The 18,820-nt window shown below is 42.1% G+C and overlaps 1 protein-coding gene across 2 annotated transcripts in view; it reads right to left on the reverse strand.

The window, feature by feature from the left end:
• Positions 1-3,648: 3,648 nt before the first annotated feature.
• LOC120978911 (putative ferric-chelate reductase 1) overlaps positions 3,649-18,820 on the reverse strand; it is a 102,375-nt gene continuing 87,203 nt past the window's right edge. Inside the window, exons 15-17 of one of the 2 annotated variants that reach the window (XR_005774205.1) lie at positions 13,148-13,173; positions 4,090-4,245; positions 3,649-4,050 (exon numbers count right to left, since the gene is read on the reverse strand). Coding sequence is in view for 1 of the 2 variants with exons in the window: in XM_040407335.1 (XP_040263269.1) it covers positions 4,153-4,245; positions 13,148-13,173 (119 nt within the window). In the remaining variant the exon portion in view is untranslated. Of the gene's footprint in view, positions 4,246-13,147; positions 13,174-18,820 lie in introns of both variants that reach the window. The other variant, XM_040407335.1, reaches the window with a different exon arrangement.

Below are 18,820 nucleotides of genomic sequence, written 5' to 3' on the forward strand. Positions count from 1 at the left end.
ATTAATAAAAATGTAATTATAAAAAATAGTGACAGACTGCCTTTATTTAGGATCTACAGTACTTCTACTTTAGGATCAGTCACCAGATTTCACAAAAATGCTCATTTTATGGATGGTGACAGATCCCCTTTAGGGCTCATGCACATGACCGTTGGTTATTTTCTGGTCCGCAAATTGCGGATATGCAAAACACATATACTGGCCGTGTGCATTGCGCATTTTGCAGAGAGGAACAGCCGGCCCTGATAGAACAGTCCTATCCTTGTCCATAATTCAGACAAGAATAGGACCTGTTCTATAATTTTGATGATGCACGGAATGGACGTGCAGATGCGGACAGCACACAGTGTGCTATCCACATCTTTTGCAGCCCCATTGATGTGAATGGGTCTGCATCAGACCCACAAAAAATGTGGATCGGATGTGGACCAAAAATATGTTTGTGTGCATGAGCCCTTATTATGCCAACTCCCTCCTCCCCTCTGCATCCTGATGCTCTACTGAGTGGCCCTCCACAGTCTCTTCCTGTTACCCCATCCTTGAATGTCAGAAGGAAGACTACTTCTCCTTCTGTGGCAGGACTTTGGCATAGTCACATTGCTAAGCTCCACTGCCATGACAGTACCAACACTATTGGCTCAGAAGTGCCTCTTTCCCACTGTAAGTAAGGTGGAGACACATGAGGAAGTAGAATCATGGACACACTTGGGGCAGATGAATGACAAAGAGGAGCGCAAAATAGCACACGTGGACACATAAAGAGAAGGGGGCACTTGAAGAGGCTCTGTCAGCATGATCAACCCTATTAAACCAAGCATACTGCCTGCTAGGGATCATCATGCTGATTAAGACTATAACCTTTGTCTGACTGCTGGCGCTGCCAATGCATCAACATAATTTAGCTGGTGAGCCCCCTAAACAAGAAGTGTAAGATGCTCATACATAATGATTAGCGGAAACAGCATTTTAGATAATTTTAACCGTCAGCCTAGCTAAATGGTTTATTACAGTGTTAAGACCAGTTATTTTTGTGCATTCACAAAAAATATAGGCAAGCAAGCTAATAAATAAGAAAATAATTTATTAACATTACTAAAAAGATAAATGCACATATAAAAACACACATTTCTGTGCATAAGAGGAATTTGTGAGTTAACAAAAATGGTGATAAATGTTCTAGTTCATACTTTGTATAAATACAGTAAGCACTGCGATTGAGGTGCAGTTGAAAACCACATCGGAAAAATGTCATATGGTTTTATCATAATTTGCTTTGATTTATCAATGCGCTAATTGGCTGCACAATGATTGATCTGTACAAACTGAGCAGGACATTAGTGCATTTCAAACCAGCACCAAATCACAGTAAAACTGCATTCAGTTTTTCAGATGCAGTTTTCAACAGCACCTCAACCTAATATCATAACACCAGTTTAAAAGTCTATGTGCATCATATTAAGTGAAGCAGGACTGACTGATTTAGGGTTGGTGAAAGCCAGTCCTAAACTGTCAACATGGAAACAGACGGGGTGGACCGGCGATAGATCCTAGATCCTCCTGGTTGGCTGATGCCCAGGTAGAAGCTCAAGCCCGCCTTACGGTCACCAGCTTATTAACTAATGCTCGGAGCATCTGGTACTCAGGTGCCCTTCTGAACGCAACTGTATCAAGGTCCTCAAGACAGTAATGCAGTTGAATACTGTGGTGAAGGCGGCAGTATTTCGTGCTGCTTTGTGATATTTGATTTTGCTAGGGAGTTATTTTGTGCTGCAATACAGTGTTGCAGGCCTTGCCTACTTCTGTTGTCTCTGCCTACTTGTGTTGGCCCTGCCTTTTGTCCATTTGAACCCGCCTACAACATGGGGCCATGTTTAGTTTTTTATTTTTCAGGGGCCATTTTAAGTTCCCAGTCCGCCCCTGTAAACAGAACGAAATTACAAGACATACTTTTAAAAAAAAACAATATGACAAATACATTTACCAATAATACGTAGTAGCTTCAAGTTTTTGCTTACTTGGATCAATTAATAACAAGAAACTAGAAGTAAAAAGCTGCAAAAGATTAAATAACCCAAAAGATGTTCAGTTTTAAAGATAACTCTATAAAACATTTTAGATTTTCATGAAATTACCAAACCATTAAAACCAATAACTGTGCTTAGAACTAGAAGGAAAACATACTAGGATTACAGCAACATGATGGATGGATCTCACACAGAAGTAATAAAACATACCACCAATAAACTAGCACACCATAATGCTTCGCCATTAACAGTAAAAATTGTTTTGATAACATTGAGGTTGGTTTCATACACAGCTTTTTATTTTTTTAAAAACCACACCAGTTTTTGAGCCTCAAGCCAGTTTCTACTTATACTTTTGAATCCAATTCTGGCTTGGTTCAAAAACTGCAGCATTTTGTTTCCAAAAACTCCATGTGTGTAACGACTAGGGTTGAGCGAATCGAGCTTCGGATCATACATCTGAAATTGATTTGTTAAAAAAAAAATACATAAAATTGTTGGTAACTCTGTTTCCATACAGGATTAAACTGTATTGGCTCCGTGTAGCCAAACCTTGTCTCCGCCAAAGTTGTGCGAAACTTCGGTGAATGACTACATTGTTCTCATCTGTGTATTTTAAAAGATTCCTATTTTTAAATACGCACATAGAAACACTGTAGTCATTCACTGAAGTCTCGTGCAACTTCAGCCAAGAAGAAGTTTGGCTACATGGAACCAATACATTTTAATGCTGTATAGAAACAGCATTATCAATGAAGTTTTTTAATGAATCAGCTTCGATCTATGATCCAAAGCTCAATTTGCACAAGCCTAGTAACGACCCTTAAAGGGGGTTGTCCGTTTTTTGCTATTGATGACCCATCCTCAGGCCATCAATATCTGACCAGCGGGGATCCGACTCCTGGAACCCCTTCTGATCAGCTGTGTGAAGACAAGGCAGGGCTCATATGACGCTGCCTTGTCGGCTGTGTTTACCTGCTGGCCGCAGCAATTGCAGTGATGAGCAGGTGTAATTACAAGTATGGCATGCCCATTCACTTCTATAGGACAGCTTTGTAGTATTTACTTGAACAAACAGAGCTGTCCCATAGAAGATGGCTCGGACTGGCCTACAGAGGTATAGGTGAGCAAGGTGGGCCCCTAGTCTCCCAACCTCTGCACAGGTGGCACATAACACAGTAGATTTACTGCACTTCATACATATATTCAATGTACAGCACCTCAACCAGCCTATGTTCATATAAAAAACTTGATAGATTATTAAATAAACTACCCAGTTTATTATTATAGACACGATCAGATGGCTGATATGACTTCACTTCTCAAAGTATCTGCAGGGCAACCATATTCAATTATCTGGTAGCATTTTGCTGCTATGTGAGAAAATAATAGTTGAATGTATCTGTTTCGGTGGGCCCCCAAAATAAATTTTACTGGTGGGCCCTAGGCACCCCAGTCTGACACTGCATAGAAGTGAATTGGGACGCTATACGTGTAATTACACCTGCTCACCACTGCAATTGCTGCGGCAAGCAGGTAAATAGAGCAGAGAAGGCAGCGCTCGTAATGCTTCCTTCTCTTTAAACAGCGATCGGCAGGGGTCCCAGGAGTCGGACCCCCGCCGATCTCATCAATAGTAAAAAAAAAAGGATCCTTAAAGGGGCTTCAGCAACTCCTACTTATAAACTCTAATAAGGCATATGTAGTAAAAAAAAAAAAAAAAAAAAAAGAGCATGGGTTCTGAAGTCATGACCCACAATCCTCTTTCCTTTCAGCTCTGGGAAACCTTTTAAAATTTAACGGAAACACTGAAGCCCTGATTTAGCACAGGCACTTGTAAGTGATTCAAAAATATAATATCAGGTATTCCATGTCATAGCATCATCTGGAGCCACAGATTTGGAACATAAAAAATAAAAAAAATCACAGAAATATTCTAGTGTTTTGTAGGTTCCAGCATGTATACTTCCTTTCCTCATTCAGGTCCATGAATCTGCTGCTGTAAACATCTCTAAATATTGGCAATTTTCAAATCTATCAAAAAAAGGTTTTTACATTTCCTGATAATGTTCTTTACTAGTTGAGTCTTTGGCAGAGGAGAGTCGATCTTTCCAAACAGTACAATGAATCAGGCTGATTGTCCGATGCCAACCAAGAGTGCTATCAGGAAGGCCAGATTTCCAATAATGAATATGTAAAGCGCCAAAATCTCAACTGGTATCTGCAACAGAAAAAAAAAAAAGAAGTGATTATTTAAGTCTCTAGACTTCTATGTCAACATCTTATTTTCAGTATATATAAAAGCAGAAAGCTCTTATGGAGAGGTTATAACAAATTTAACCAAATTTGTTAGGCCTTCATACTTTTGAAGAAGTTATTTGCTTGAAAGGGATTTCTCATCATTTTAAAGATATTTTCCAGTGATATCTTTCTGCTGTTCAAGTGCTAGAAAGAAAGCCTGCTTCCCCATACAGGACCAGTCACCCACAAGCCAAATATCACAAACTTTTGTGAGTCGTGGTATGTTGACTTTGCAGAAGGAGTTATATCCTTGGCAATTCCTTTTAATAATTATATACAGTGGATATAAAAAGTCTACACACCCCTGTTAAAATGTCATGTTTCTGTGCTGTAAAAAAATGAGACAAAGATAAATCATTTCAGAACTTTTTCCACCTTTAATGTGACCTATAAACTGTACAACTCAATTGAAAAACAAACTGAAATCTTTTAGGTGGAGGGAAGAAAAATCTAAAAATGAAATAATATGGTTGCATAAGTGTGCACACCCTTAAACTAATACTTTGTTAAAGCACCTTTTGATTTTATTACAGCACTGGTCTTTTTGGGTATGAGTCTATCAGCATGGCACATTTTGACTTGGCAAGATTTGCCCACTCTTCTTTGCAACAAAACTCCATATCTGTCAGATTGCAAGGGCATCTCCTGTGCACAGCCCTCTTCAGATCACCCCACAGATTTTCAATCGGATTCAGGTCTGGGCTCTGGCTGGGCCATTCCAAAACTTTAATCTTCTTCTGGTGAAGCCATTCCTTTGTTAATTTAATGTATGCTTTGGGTTGTTGTCATGCTGAAAGATGAAATTCCTCTTCATGTTCAGCTTTCTAGCAGAAGCCTGAAGGTTTTGTGCCAGTATTGACTGGTATTTGGAACTGTTCATAATTCCCTCTAGCTTAACTAAGGCCCCAGTTCCAGCTGAAGAAAAACAGCCCCAAAGCATGATGCTGCCACCACCATGCTTCACTGTGGGGATGGTGTTCTTTTGGTGATGTGCAGTGTTGTTTTTGGAATTATGGCCAAAAAGTTAAACCTTGGTTTCATCAGACCATAAGACCTTTTCCCACATGCTTTTGGGAGACTTCAGATGTGTTTTTGCAAAATGTAGCCTGGCTTGGATGTTTTTCGTAAGAAAAGGCTTTCGTCTTGCCACTCTACCTCATAGCCCAGACATATGAAAAATACGGGAGATTGTTGTCACATGTACCACACAGCCACTACTTGCCAGATATTCCTGCAGCTCCTTTAATGTTGCTGTAGGCCTCTTAGTAGCCTCCCAGACCAGTTTTCTTCTTGTCTTTTCATCAATTATGGAGGGACGTCCAGTTCTTGGAAATGTCACTGTTGTGCCATATTTCCTCCACTTGATGATGACTGTCTTCACTGTGTTCCATGGTATATATAATGCCTTGGAAATTCTTTTGTACCCTTCTCCTGACTGATACCTTTTAACAATGAGATACCTTTGATTCTTTGGAAGCTCTTTGTGGACCATGGCTTTTGGTGTGGGATGCGACTAAGAAAATTTCAGGAAAGACTAACTAGAGCAGCTGAACTTTATTTGGGGTTAATCAGAGGCACTTTAAATGATGGCAGGTGTATGCTGACTCCTATTTAACATGATTTTGAATGTGATTGCTTAATTCTGAACACAGCTACATCCCCATTATTTTATTTTTCTTCCCTCCACCTAAAAGATTTCAGTTAGTTTTATAATTGAGTGGTACAGTTTATAGGTCAGATTAACCCCTTAAGGACACAGGTACGCCCTATTTCCCGAGTCCTTAAGGACACAGGACGTACCGGTACGTCCTGACTTAAAATCGGGATTCCGGCGCCGCAGGGTTTAATCGGAACGGGATGCCGGCTGAAAATCATTCAGCCGGCATCCCGTAACAACGCAGGGGGGGTCATTTGACCCCCCCCGTATCGGCGATCGCAGAAAACCACAGGTCAATTCAGATGGCGATGAACCACCAAGGCGGCGGAGCCACCGCCAGGCGGAGCCAGGGGCCCCACATGCTAGGGATCCTGTGGCCCACCCTAGTACGAGCCGCCCTGGGGTTCGTACTGGTTTCCCGGCCCACCAAATAAGTCCACCGGAGCCCCCTGCCGATGAACTTAGTTGGTGTCCCCCAGTGGACTTTGAGCCTGAGATTCCGGATTTTGCTGGCAATCCTGGAATCCAGATTCCCACAGTGGGGTTTACTGAAATTGACTATTTTAGTTTTTTTTTTCAGTAACCCACTGGTGAATCTGATGGTGGAGCAGACGAATCTGTACGCCCAACAGTTCGTCGCTCAAAACCCAGGCTCATTTTTGGCTAGACCCGGTGGCTGGAGGTCGGTCAGTGCAGCCGAGATGAGGACATTTTGGGGCCTCGTGCTGCATATGGGTCTAGTCCAAAAACCCAGTGTCAGGCAATACTGGAGTGGGGACGTCCTATACCAGACCCCACTGTACAGTATGGTCATGACACGCTCCCGGTTTCAGACCATCCGGAAATGTCTGCATTATTCCGATAATGCAGCATGTCCACCCCGAGGTGATCCTGTCTATGACCAGCTGTATAAGATACGGCCGGTCATCGATCACTTTGGGGCCAAATTCATGGAGGCCAACGTACCTGGAAGGGAGGTCGCGGTTGATGAGTCTCTCGTTGCGTTCAAGGGGAGACTCAGTTTCCGCCAATATATTCCCACAAAGCGGGCGAGGTATGGCGTGAAGCTATACAAAATTTGTGAGAGTACCTCAGGGTACACTTACAAATTTCATGTGTACGAGGGGCGAGATTCCCGTATTCAACCCCCAGAATATCCCCCCACTCTGGTTGTTAGCGGTAAACTTGTGTGGGACCTTATGTACCCACTGCTGGATAACGGTTACCACTTGTACGTGGATAACTTTTATACCAGTATCCCCTTGTTCAGGTCCCTTGCCGCCAGATCCACGTTCGCTTGTGGTACCGTGCGGAAAAATCAACGCTGCCTCCCTGCCTACCCCCTCCAGGTACCTATCCCCAGGGGTGAGACCCGTGCACTTACCAGTGGAAACCTGTTGCTGGTCAGGTATAAGGACAAGAGGGATGTCCTTATGCTGTCCACAATCCACATTAACAGCACCACCCCAGTCCCTGTGCGAGGTACTGCGGCATTGGTCCTCAAGCCCGATTGTATCGTCGACTACAATCGGTATATGGGAGGAGTTTATCTCTCTGATCAAGTCCTCAAGCCATATAACGCCATGCGCAAAACCCGGGCATGGTACAAAAAAGTTGCGGTCTACTTGGTGCAGGTTGCCATGTACAACTCTTTTGTACTATCCCGAAGCGCTGGCAGCACAGGGACATTCCTCCAGTTCTATGAGGCAGTCCTCAAGGACCTGATCTTTTCGGACCGGGAAAGAGCAGGCCGGAGTACCTCGGGAACTGGAGGCGCCCGGAACGTCCCTGGCCAACACTTTCCAGGTGTGGTCCCCCATACTGGAAAGAAGGGACGAACCCAAAAAAAGTGCAGAGTGTGTCACAAGAGGAGGATACGGAAGGACACCACCACTCAGTGTGACACGTGCCTCGATCATCCGGGCCTCTGCGTTATCGATTGCTTCAGGGAGTACCACACTTCCATGGAGTACTAAATTTTTATAATCCCCAACAGTCCACTAGAGAACATAAAAAACTATGTCTCTCAGACTTTGGAGACACGGAAACAATTTTTCTTTCCCCAAAAAATATTAGTTTTAGTGCAGGCATCCTCAAACTGCGGCCCTCCAGATGTTGTAAAACTATAACTCCCAGCATGCCCAGACAACCTACAGCCATCAGCAGGGCATGGTGGGAATTGTAGTTTTACAACATCTGGAGGGCCGCAGTTTTAGGATGCCTGCTTAGTGTCTCCAAAGTCTGAGAGCCATACATATTGGGCATCGTCGCGTGCGTAAAAGTCGTCGCTATAAAAATAACTTATGACCAAATGCCTCGGATAAACGGTGTTAAAAATATAAAATAAAAACGGTGCCAAAACACCTATTTTTGGGCAAAATTTCAATTTGAATCCATTTTGCCGGTAATAAAGCAAGGGTTAACAGCCAAACAAAACTAAATATTTATTGCCCCGATTCTGTAGTTTGCAGAAACACCCCATATGTGGTCGTAAATGGCTATATAGCCGCACGGCAGGGCATAGAACGAAGGGAACTCCATACGGTTTCTGGAAGGCAGATTTTGATGGACAGTTTTTTTTTTGACACCATGTCCCATTAGAAGCCCCCCCTGATGTAGCCTAGACTAGAAACTCCAAAAAAGTGACCCCATCTAAGAAACTACACCCCTCCAGGTATTCAAAAGTTACTTTACAAACTATGTTAACCCTTTAGGTGTTCCACAAAACTAAATAGCGAATGTAGAAACAATTTTAGAATTAAATTTTTTGTTACATTGCCTCAAAAAGAGTAATATAGAGCAACCAAAAATCTAATTTACCTCTAAAATAGTCCCAAAACAACAACCACCTTATCCCGTAGTTTCCTAGATGGGGTCACTTTTATGGAGTTTCTACTCTAGGGGTGCATCAGGGGGCTTGAAAGGGTACATGGTGTAAATAAACCAGTACAGCAAAATCTGCCTTCCAAAAACCATATGACGTTCCCCTTCTTCTATGTCCTGCCGTTTAGCCAAATAGTAGTTTACGACCACATATGGGGTGTTTCTGCAAACTACAGAATCAGGGCAACCCATTTTGAGTTTTGTTTGGCTGTTAAACCATTTTTTCCAGTAATAAAGTAAGGGTTAAAATGGAAAATTTTCCAAAAAATAGAAATTTCTAAATTGTTTCTCCATCTGCCATTAACTCTTGTGGAACACCTAAAGCGTTAACAAAGTTTGTAAACCCAGTTTTGAATACCTTGAGGGGTGTACTTTCTTAGATGGAGTCACTTTTTTAGAAATTTCTATTCTAGGGGTACAACAGGGCGCTTCAAATTGGACATGGTATAAACAAAACCAATCCTGCAAAATCTGCCTTCCAAAACCCATATGGTGTTCTCCTCCTTCTATGTGCTCCCGTTCGGCCAAACAGTAGTTTACGACCACATATGGGGTGTTTCTGCAAACTACAGAATCAGGGCAACCCATTTTGAGTGTTGTTTGGCAGTTAACCCTTGTTTTACTCCTGGAAAAAATTGATTATATTGGAAAATTTTCCAAAAAATAGAAATTTCGAAATTGTTTCTCAATCTGCCATTAACTCTTGTGGAAGACCTAAAGGGTTAATAAAGTTTGAAAAAACTGTTTTGAATACCTTGAGGGGTGTAGTTTCTAGAATGGGGTCATTTTTGGGAGGTTTCTATTATCTAAGCCTCACAATATGACTTTAAACCTGAACTGGTCCATAAAAAGTGGGATTTTGAAGATTTCTGAAAAATTTCTAAATTTGCTTCTAAACTTCCAAGCCTTGTAACATCCCCAAAAAATAAAATATCATTCCCAAAATGCTACAAACATGAAGTAGACATATGGGGAATGTAAAGTCATCACAATTTTTGGGGGTTTTATTATGTATTACAGAAGTAGAGAAACTGAAACTTTGAAATTTGCCAATTTTTTAAAATTTTTGGTAAAAATTGTATTTTTTTATGCAAAAAAATTACCTTTTTTGACCCAATTTTAGCAGTGTCATGAAGTACAATATGTGACGAAAAAACAATCTCAGAACGGTCTGGGTAAGTCAAAGCATTTTAAAGTTATCAGCACTTAAAGTGACACTGGTCAGATTTGCAAAAAATGGCCTGGTCCTTAAGGTGAAATAGGGCTGTGTCCTTAAGGGGTTAAAGGTGGAAAAAGTTCTGAAATTATTTATCTTTGTCTAATTTTTTTACAGCACAGAAACCTGACATTTTAACAGGGGTGTGTAGACTTTTTATATCCACTGTGTATATGTGTGTGTGTGTAATATATATATATATATATATATATATATATATATATATATATATACAGTACAGACCAAAAGTTTGGACACACCTTCTCATTCAAAGAGTTTTCTTTATTTTCATGACTATGAAGGCATCGAAACTATGAATTAACACATGTGGAATTATATACATAACAAACAAGTGTCAAACAACTGAAAATATGTCATATTCTAGGTTCTTCAAAGTAGCCACCTTTTGCTTTGATTACTGCTTTGCACACTCTTGGCATTCTCTTGATGAGCTTCAAGAGGTAGTCCCCTGAAATGGTCTTCCAACAGTCTTGAAGGAGTTCCCAGAGATGTTTAGCACTTGTTGGCCCTTTTGCCTTCACTCTGCGGTCCAGCTCACCCCAAACCATCTCGATTGGGTTCAGGTCCGGTGACTGTGGAGGCCAGGTCATCTGGCGCAGCACCCCATCACTCTCCTTCATGGTCGAATAGCCCTTACTTTCAAAGTTTTCCCAATTTTTCAGCTGACTGACTGACCTTCATTTCTTAAAGTAATGATGGCCACTTGTTTTTCTTTACTTAGCTGCTTTTTTCTTGCCATAATACAAATTATAATAGTCTATTCAGTAGGACTATCAGCTGTGTATCCACCTGACTTCTCCTCAACGCAACTGATGGTCCCGACCCCATTTATAAGGCAAGAAATCCCACTTATTAAACCTGACAGGGCACACCTGTGAAGTAAAAACCATTTCAGGGGACTACCTCTTGAAGCTCATCAAGAGAATGCCAAGAGTGTGCAAAGCAGTAATCAAAGCAAAAGGTGGCTACTTTGAAGAACCTAGAATATGACATATTTTCAGTTGTTTCACACTTGTTTGTTAGGTATATAATTCCACATGTGTTAATTCATAGTTTTGATGCCTTCAGTGTGAATCTACAATTTTCATAGTCATGAAAATAAAGAAAACTCTTTGAATGAGAAGGTGTGTCCAAACTTTTGGTCTGTACTGTATATATATATATATATATATATATATATACACACATATATATATATATATATATATATATATATATATATATATACACACACACACACACACACACACAAAAAAATAATCACAAAAAGTTTGAACCTAAAATGCACTTTAACCATTAGAGGTGAACTTAATGTGTCCTTCTCTAAACTTTTGAATGTACATGTCCAACTGCTCAGTGTCTCAGTACGTTTTGCACAACTATCATTATCATATGTTCTATGTGATGTTCAAGATTATGATCTTGTAAGCATAATAAAGAAGTGTGAACTATTTTACATGTGGGTCTGTGCTATGTTGATACTCTCTTTGAAGGCATCAGAAGCATAACCACTACCGCTCATTGGTTCAGAGACTAAGAAGCTGCGAAGGAGGAAGGATAAGGAGGAGATTGGAAGAAGCAGCATAAAAAGAACCAGTGATTTTTGCGTTACCCCTAAGCTTTACTTTATGGTAGCGCGGACCCTAACCCCTTTTTATACGTTTTGGACTGAAAGAAGTGGGGACCTACTTCTACAAAGACTGCAGCTAATATTAACATGTAATCTAATACACAAAACTTTTGTAAACTTGTCCTCCTGTGTGATTAGGACAGTTTTTTTTGTGTACTAATAAGACGGCAGCAATTTTATTTCCCAGGATGATTGCTCCCTAGACGAAACGAGCCATTATAACTAATGAAAGGTATTTGGGAATGTATTTATAACAAAGTAATATTTAAGTATTTTCATTTTTTTAATTCCTGGAGAACTCTTGTGAAAAGGTGCCTAACCAATAGGTTTGAGTCTTCTAGTGTGCTGCAAAGGTGTACCGTTATATGTTTGTCTACTCTTGTACTGACTTCTGCCTATTTCCCAGATCTGACCCTTTGCTGTCTGTTTTTACCCTTGTGTGATCTCTTTACTGACTGTGCTGCCTACTCCGACCTTGGATCACTCGTATTCTGCCTGCCCTGACTTTAGTTTGTCCCAGACTATGGTTTTGCCAGATTCCTTGGTGCTTCACACCAGTGTGGGGCAGCAGTCACTTGAACAGAGACTACTTCGGGAGGTTGCAGTCTGGTTGTTCTCCTTGAACAAAGTCCAGATTCCTATATAGGGGTCAAAAAAGTTAAAACCAGGAGGACCACTTGGATAATTCCCTTGGGAGTATCCCCAAGCCTAATCTGTTCAAGTGATACAGTGGGTCCACACTGGCTGTGTCACACAGATGTTGGTGAAGAGAAAGATTAGTAGTTGGACTGCAAAACACTTACTGTCATGTGCATGAGGCCTGCCAGTCAAATGAGCTTTCAGCAGACAGCTATTTAATATCTATGAACAGCCTTAAAAAACTTGATCTGCTGATACAGATTGCATGTCTACGGCAAGCTGCTTAGGCATGTATTATACCAGCAGATGAGGCTAATGATTGCCGGAAATTAAGAGTTTCTTCCTGATCACTTGCTTGTCAATAGAGGAGACATGCAGTGATCTCCTCCACAGTATGGGGAGAAGCGATCACTAATGCCATTGCTTGTACCCATACAAAATCATTATTTGCTGGCAGCAGACCATGATTACACATCACTATTTGCTGCTGCCAAATGATTATTTTTTTAGTCTGCTTAAAAACTGAGATTGCCTGATAAATGAGCACTTGCATCGGGTAATTGGTGGCACTTTTACACAGGCAGATCATTGCTAATGAGCATTCCTGCGAACACTTGTTAGCGATGTTCTTGTCGACTATCCGCAGGTCTTATACAGCCCTTAGTTGTACCTTATTGTTTTGATTTAATCTTCTCATTTAGTACACAAAGTTGTGCAACGTTCAAGGGACTATGTAAAATGGTTGTAATTTATAACCAAAATATTATAGAGATTACCTTACGATTAACGTTTTCATATATATCTGTGGGGGGGGAAAAAAAAATCAGAAAAGTTAACAATCATTTGTATTTAATTCAATAGGAAATAAAGAAGCCAAATACTCATAGGATTGTTGCATCAAATTGAAAGTGTATGAATAACATGTAGAATGTAACATCTAATCAACATCCAGGATGGGAACAGAGAAGATCAAAATCGGGAGAAGATTTGTACATATAGAGTACCACATAAGACATATCTGCCAAGCCGGCTACCCACTGTGATAGCATCTGTTTAACATCAGAGATCAGATTAGATTAACCTTATTCAGATACTGGGAATACGTGAAGAGTTGGGTCTGAAGCCAGTGGAGTGGAACCAGGTCTTTGGCCACCACAATCAAATAAGTAACAAGATTAGCACCAGGAGGAACTAAAGCAATCTTTTTAAACATGAAGGTGAAATTGGGAGACCTCTATGTTTTCATGGTTTGTTCAATGTGAGACCAGTAAGGCTTTATCAAGGCGCTTTGCCACCAAATATGTAGAAATTTTGAATCTGCTCAGTGCATTGCAAACATTTATTTGAGCCTGACAGATTATATGCAATCAACCACTCATGTGTATATGACATTTATAATGGTTTTTTGGAGTCTTACACTAGTGGAGAAACCATAGGAGTGCTTTAGAATTAATTTGGTATCAAAATGTGATAATGTTATTATAAATTTCCTTTTCCTTGAGAGTAGGAAAGCTATCTTAGAAGCATTTTTCTTGAAGAGACAGATTTAGTAACAAGAACTTTTTCAAACTTTTTGTCCCTTTCCTGAATTATTTGAAACTATTAGAGGGGCACAGTGTTAATAGTAGGTTGACAATTAGGTTGACAATTTGTGAAGGGATAAGGTTCGCTGGAGCACAAGGAGAAGAATTAGTAGCCATAGTAGGCTGTAGATTTTCCCAAATCTCACATGAACCCCTCAGTCATGGGTTGAAAGATACCTGTTCATAAACCCTGGATGTGGAGGCTATAAATCATTAAAGGAGTTAGCCACTTTCTGGTTACTGTTGACCAATGTGTTTGTTTGATGATTATGTGACACTTACCAATATAACCTTTGTTGATATTCTGTGCCATTTTCTACATCTCATGGAGGTATGCCCCATTGTTGGCCAAGACTTTTGCACTGTCCACACAGTGATGTCTCCTCCATTCAAATACACTGCACTTGTACTTTTGGGAGATTAGTGCAGGTGCAGTGTGTTTGAATGGAGAAGACATCACAAGGAGGCAATTTGCCTGGTCACATGACCCTCCTTCAGAGGCCATCTTATGGGCAGGACCTCTATGTTGACAGAACTGCAGATTTACCCAGCAAGGGGAAGAACTCCACCTTTACCCAGCAAGGGGGACATTCACTTATAAATCAGAGCAAATAGCACAGAATATCAACAAAGTCTATATTAGTAAGTGCCATATAGTCATCCCACCTACATATTGGTCAACAGTAACCAGAAAGTGGCTAACCCCTTTAAGAAAGTAGAAGCCGTGGACTAATTGTGGCAATAAAGCCATATTGGGGTTCTTACTAGGGTGAGTGCATTCCAGCCATCTATTTAGCAGACCAGTAAAGTAGTAAGCCTGGATATCTGGTGATCCAACACCCATAGGTATCATGCATTCTGAATGGAAAAGGATCTGCTCAGAAAGCATCAGTTTGCATCAGTCCATTCCGCTTTGGAGACGGACACCAAAACGCTACTTGCAGCGTTTTGGTGTCTGTCTGATGAAACTGAGCCAAACGTCTTGGGACACAATGTAAGTCAATGGGGACGGATCCGTTTTCACTGACACAATAGAAAACTGATCCGTACTCATTGACTTTCAATGGTGTTCAAGACGGATCCGTCTTGGCTATGTTAAAGATATTACAAACGGATCCATTCTGAATGGATGCAGACAGATGTATTATCTGAACGGATCAGTCCATGATGGATCCGCACAAAACGCAAGTGTGAAAGTAGCCTAAGTTGTGCTGGTCCAAGTGACTGGAATAGAGTGGACCTTTGTATGTATCTGGCAGTCTGCAATGGTAGCATGATATTCAATACTTCAGATTTAGTCTTCGTTCACATCACCGTTCAGCAGTTCCGTTCTCCTGCCAAACGGAGCCCACGGGCACCATAGACTATAATCCTGCATGCACAACTGTTGTCTCCGCTCCAAAATCATCTTCTGAGCGGAAACCTAATGGACCCCATTATAGTCTATGTTATGTGCCGAATCCGTCCTTTCCGTTTTCCTGCCCCAAACGGAAAGGCTGAAAGGTGATGTGAACGAAGCCTTAGTTAGATTAGCCCTATATCTGGCGGTTGATCTGCCAAAATTATGAAGAGGCGCAGGCCATCGCTGCTTCCCAGCTGGCTTACATTTAGACCATTTTTTATGCCTAACGCTACTTTCACACTAGCGTTAAAGTTTTGAGTTCTGTCATAGGGGCTCAATACTGGAAAAAAAAACGCTTCAGTTTTGTCCCCATTCATTGTCAATGGAGAAAAAAAACTGAACTGAAGAAAACAGAATGCTCCAAAATGCATTCCGTTCCCAGACCGGAGAGAAAACCGCAGGATGCTGCGGTTTTCTTTCCGTCCTGGGACGTGGAGCAAAACGTCATGACCCCCAATGTAAGTCAATGGGGACAGATCAGTTTTCTCTGGCACAATCTGCCACAATAGAAAACGGATCCGTCCTTCATTGACTTTCAATGGAGTTCAAAACGGATCCGTTTTGGCAATGCTAAATAAATGTTAAAGATAATATAACCGGATCCATTCAAACGGATGCAGACGCTTGTATTATCTGTAAAGGAAGCATTTTTGCTGGACCCTGCCGGATCCAGCAAAAACGCTAGTGTGAAAGTAGCCTAAAATAGGCATAGAAAATGATGAATCAGACGTATTTCAGGATAATGAATGACCCCCTATGTTTTTTTTTCCAGAACTGAGGTTATAAAAGGCAAGCTCGTTCAGTGGGGGTGAAGCAGTGCATTTACATACAGTGATCACCTCCACAGTATGAGGATTAGTGATTGCTCATCCTCATCCAGTTGCATTGTTTCTGGGTAGGAGACTGCTGTTTAGACAACACGATCTGCTGCCCAGAAACAATAACTCAGGTGCCTCCACGAATTTCAGTTTCACCTGATGAACGAGTGTATCGCTCGTTCATTGGGTAATCTGCTGCACCTGTACATGGGCAGATTGTCGGGAAGGAATGTCCGCAGGAATGTTTGTTCCCGATAATCTGCCCAGTTATCTGCACATTTAAATCCACCTTAAATTTCTAGTGGTTGAATGGGAACGGTTATTTCTAATTATACTGGTACCCCACCAGTGCCGGCCATTAAAATTACATATACGGTTAATTGTACAATGTCAGCTTTGTGGCCTCTGGAAAAAATTTTTTTACAATTTTTGCCAGCAATCTTTGTACTGAAACAACCTCTTTTCAGATTAAAGCCTCTCACTTCCCAGAATATAGCTAAAGGGAATGTGTCATCAGAAAATGACCTGCTATCTAAAGTACTTTTTTATGTTTAACATATTTTTAAATAATTTTTGATTGTTAATTTTAATTTTCCATGTCACTTTTTATATTCAAGCTAAAACCAAATATCCTACAGTTTTTGCACTGACCACTATGTCTAATGATTGGCACCACTCCTTGGTTTGTACAGATTACTTTACTGCAGTTAACTCATTCTAAGGCCTCATGCACACGACCGTTCTTTTTTTTGCAAACCGCGGATCCGCAAAAAACGGAAGCCACCCGTGTGCCTTCCGCAATTTGTGGAACAGGCGGCCCATTGTAGACATGCCTATTCTTGTCTGCAAAACGGACAAGAATAGGAAACGCAATTTTTTTTTTGTGGGGCCTCAGAACGGAGCAACGGATGCGGACAGCACACGGAGTGCTGTCCGCATCTTTTGCGGCCCTATTGAAGTGAATGGGTCCACACCTGAGCCGCAAAAACTGTGGCTCGGATGTGGACCCGAAAAACGGTTGTGTGCATGAGGTCTAATCCTGCCTGTAATCATATCACCTCTGTGTATACATACGGTGAGACAGGATCCTCCATACACAATAGGTGATATCACAGCTTATCTCTTCTTTCCTTGTACAATGGCCTCTGCACAGGTCACAGAGCATGCCTAGAAAGTTCCCCCATAGAAGTCCATGAGATCCCCTCCTGACCATTGTATCTATGGACCATGGGGCTGCAGTAAAGCAATTTAATGCTGTGTAAATGCTGTTAAAAGGGGTATTTCCATCACAGACAATGGGGGCATATCGCTAGTATCCCACCTCTGGGACCCACACCTACATCGATAGTGGAGCGGGGAAAGTGGTGAAGGGTGCACTGCTCATGCTCAGCCGTCCTCCATTCATTTCTATGAGGCTGCCAAAAATAGCCGAGCACTGGCTCGGCTATTTCCGTCGGTCCCATAGGAATAAATTGAAGCGGTGGCTGCGCAAGCGTGGTGCGCTCCCTCTTCTCTATGGTGTATGTATGGTGAAAACTAGAGTTGAGTGGACACCTGGATGCGTTGGCGACCTCTTCCTCATCCTCTGCCTTCGCCTTGTGCTTCCACTGTGCCCCCTCTGTCAGGTGGGAATGCCACCGGCAGCGTGTCTACCAGCGTGCGCTTGTACTCGCGCATCTTTGATCACGCTCCAGTGACGCAATTAAGGACGGTACGTTGTCCTTGTAACGGGGATCCAGCAGTGTGGCCACCCAGAAATCAGCACAAGTTAGCTGGTCTGGGTGCCACCCTGCTGTGAACATTGTTCCTCCTCCTTATCCTTCACCTCGTCATCCTCCAGAACTGTGCCCTGGCTGGACAATTGTGTACCTTGGGTTTGTGGGTGCAGGAACCCACCCTCGGAGCCACTTGGGAATGACTGGCCGGAAACCCTACGAAATTATCCCTCTTCCTCCTCCTGTGCCACATCCTCTTCTATCATCGCCAGGAGCGTTTTTTCGAGGAGGCATAGAAGTGGGATAGTAAAGCTGAGAACGGCATTATCGGCACTGGCCATGTTGGTGGAGTACTCGAAACAGCGCAACAAGGAACACAGGTCTCGCATGGAGGCCCAGTCATTGGTGGTGAAGTGGTGCTGTTCCGCCGAGCGACTCACCCGTGCGTGCTGCAGCTGAAACTCCACTATCGCCTGCTGCTGCTCGCACAGTATGGCCAGCATGTGCAAGGTGGAGTTCCACCTTGTGGGCACGTTGCATATGAGGCAGTGAGCGGGAAGTTACGCTGCAGCGCTGACAGGCGAGCAGCAGCAGGGTGAGAACGCCGAAAGCATGCACAGACAGCCCGCACTTTATGCAGCAGCTCTGACATAGCGGGGTAATTTTTAAGGAATCTCTGCACCACCAAATTCAGCACATGCGCCAGGCAAGGGATGTGCGTCAAACCAGCTAGTCCCAGAGCTGCTACGAGATTTCGCCAATTATCGCACACCACCAGGCCGGGCTTGAGGCTGACTGGCACAAACCACTCATCGGTCTGTTGTTCAAGGCCCGTTCACAGCTCCTGCACGGTGTGGGGTTTGTCCCCCAAACAGATAAGTTTTAAAACTGCCTGCTGTCGTTTACCCCTGGCTGTGCTGAAGGTGTTACG

This window comes from Bufo bufo, chromosome 9 (assembly GCF_905171765.1).
Source record: "Bufo bufo chromosome 9, aBufBuf1.1, whole genome shotgun sequence".
NCBI classification, from domain to species: Eukaryota; Metazoa; Chordata; class Amphibia; order Anura; family Bufonidae; genus Bufo; species Bufo bufo.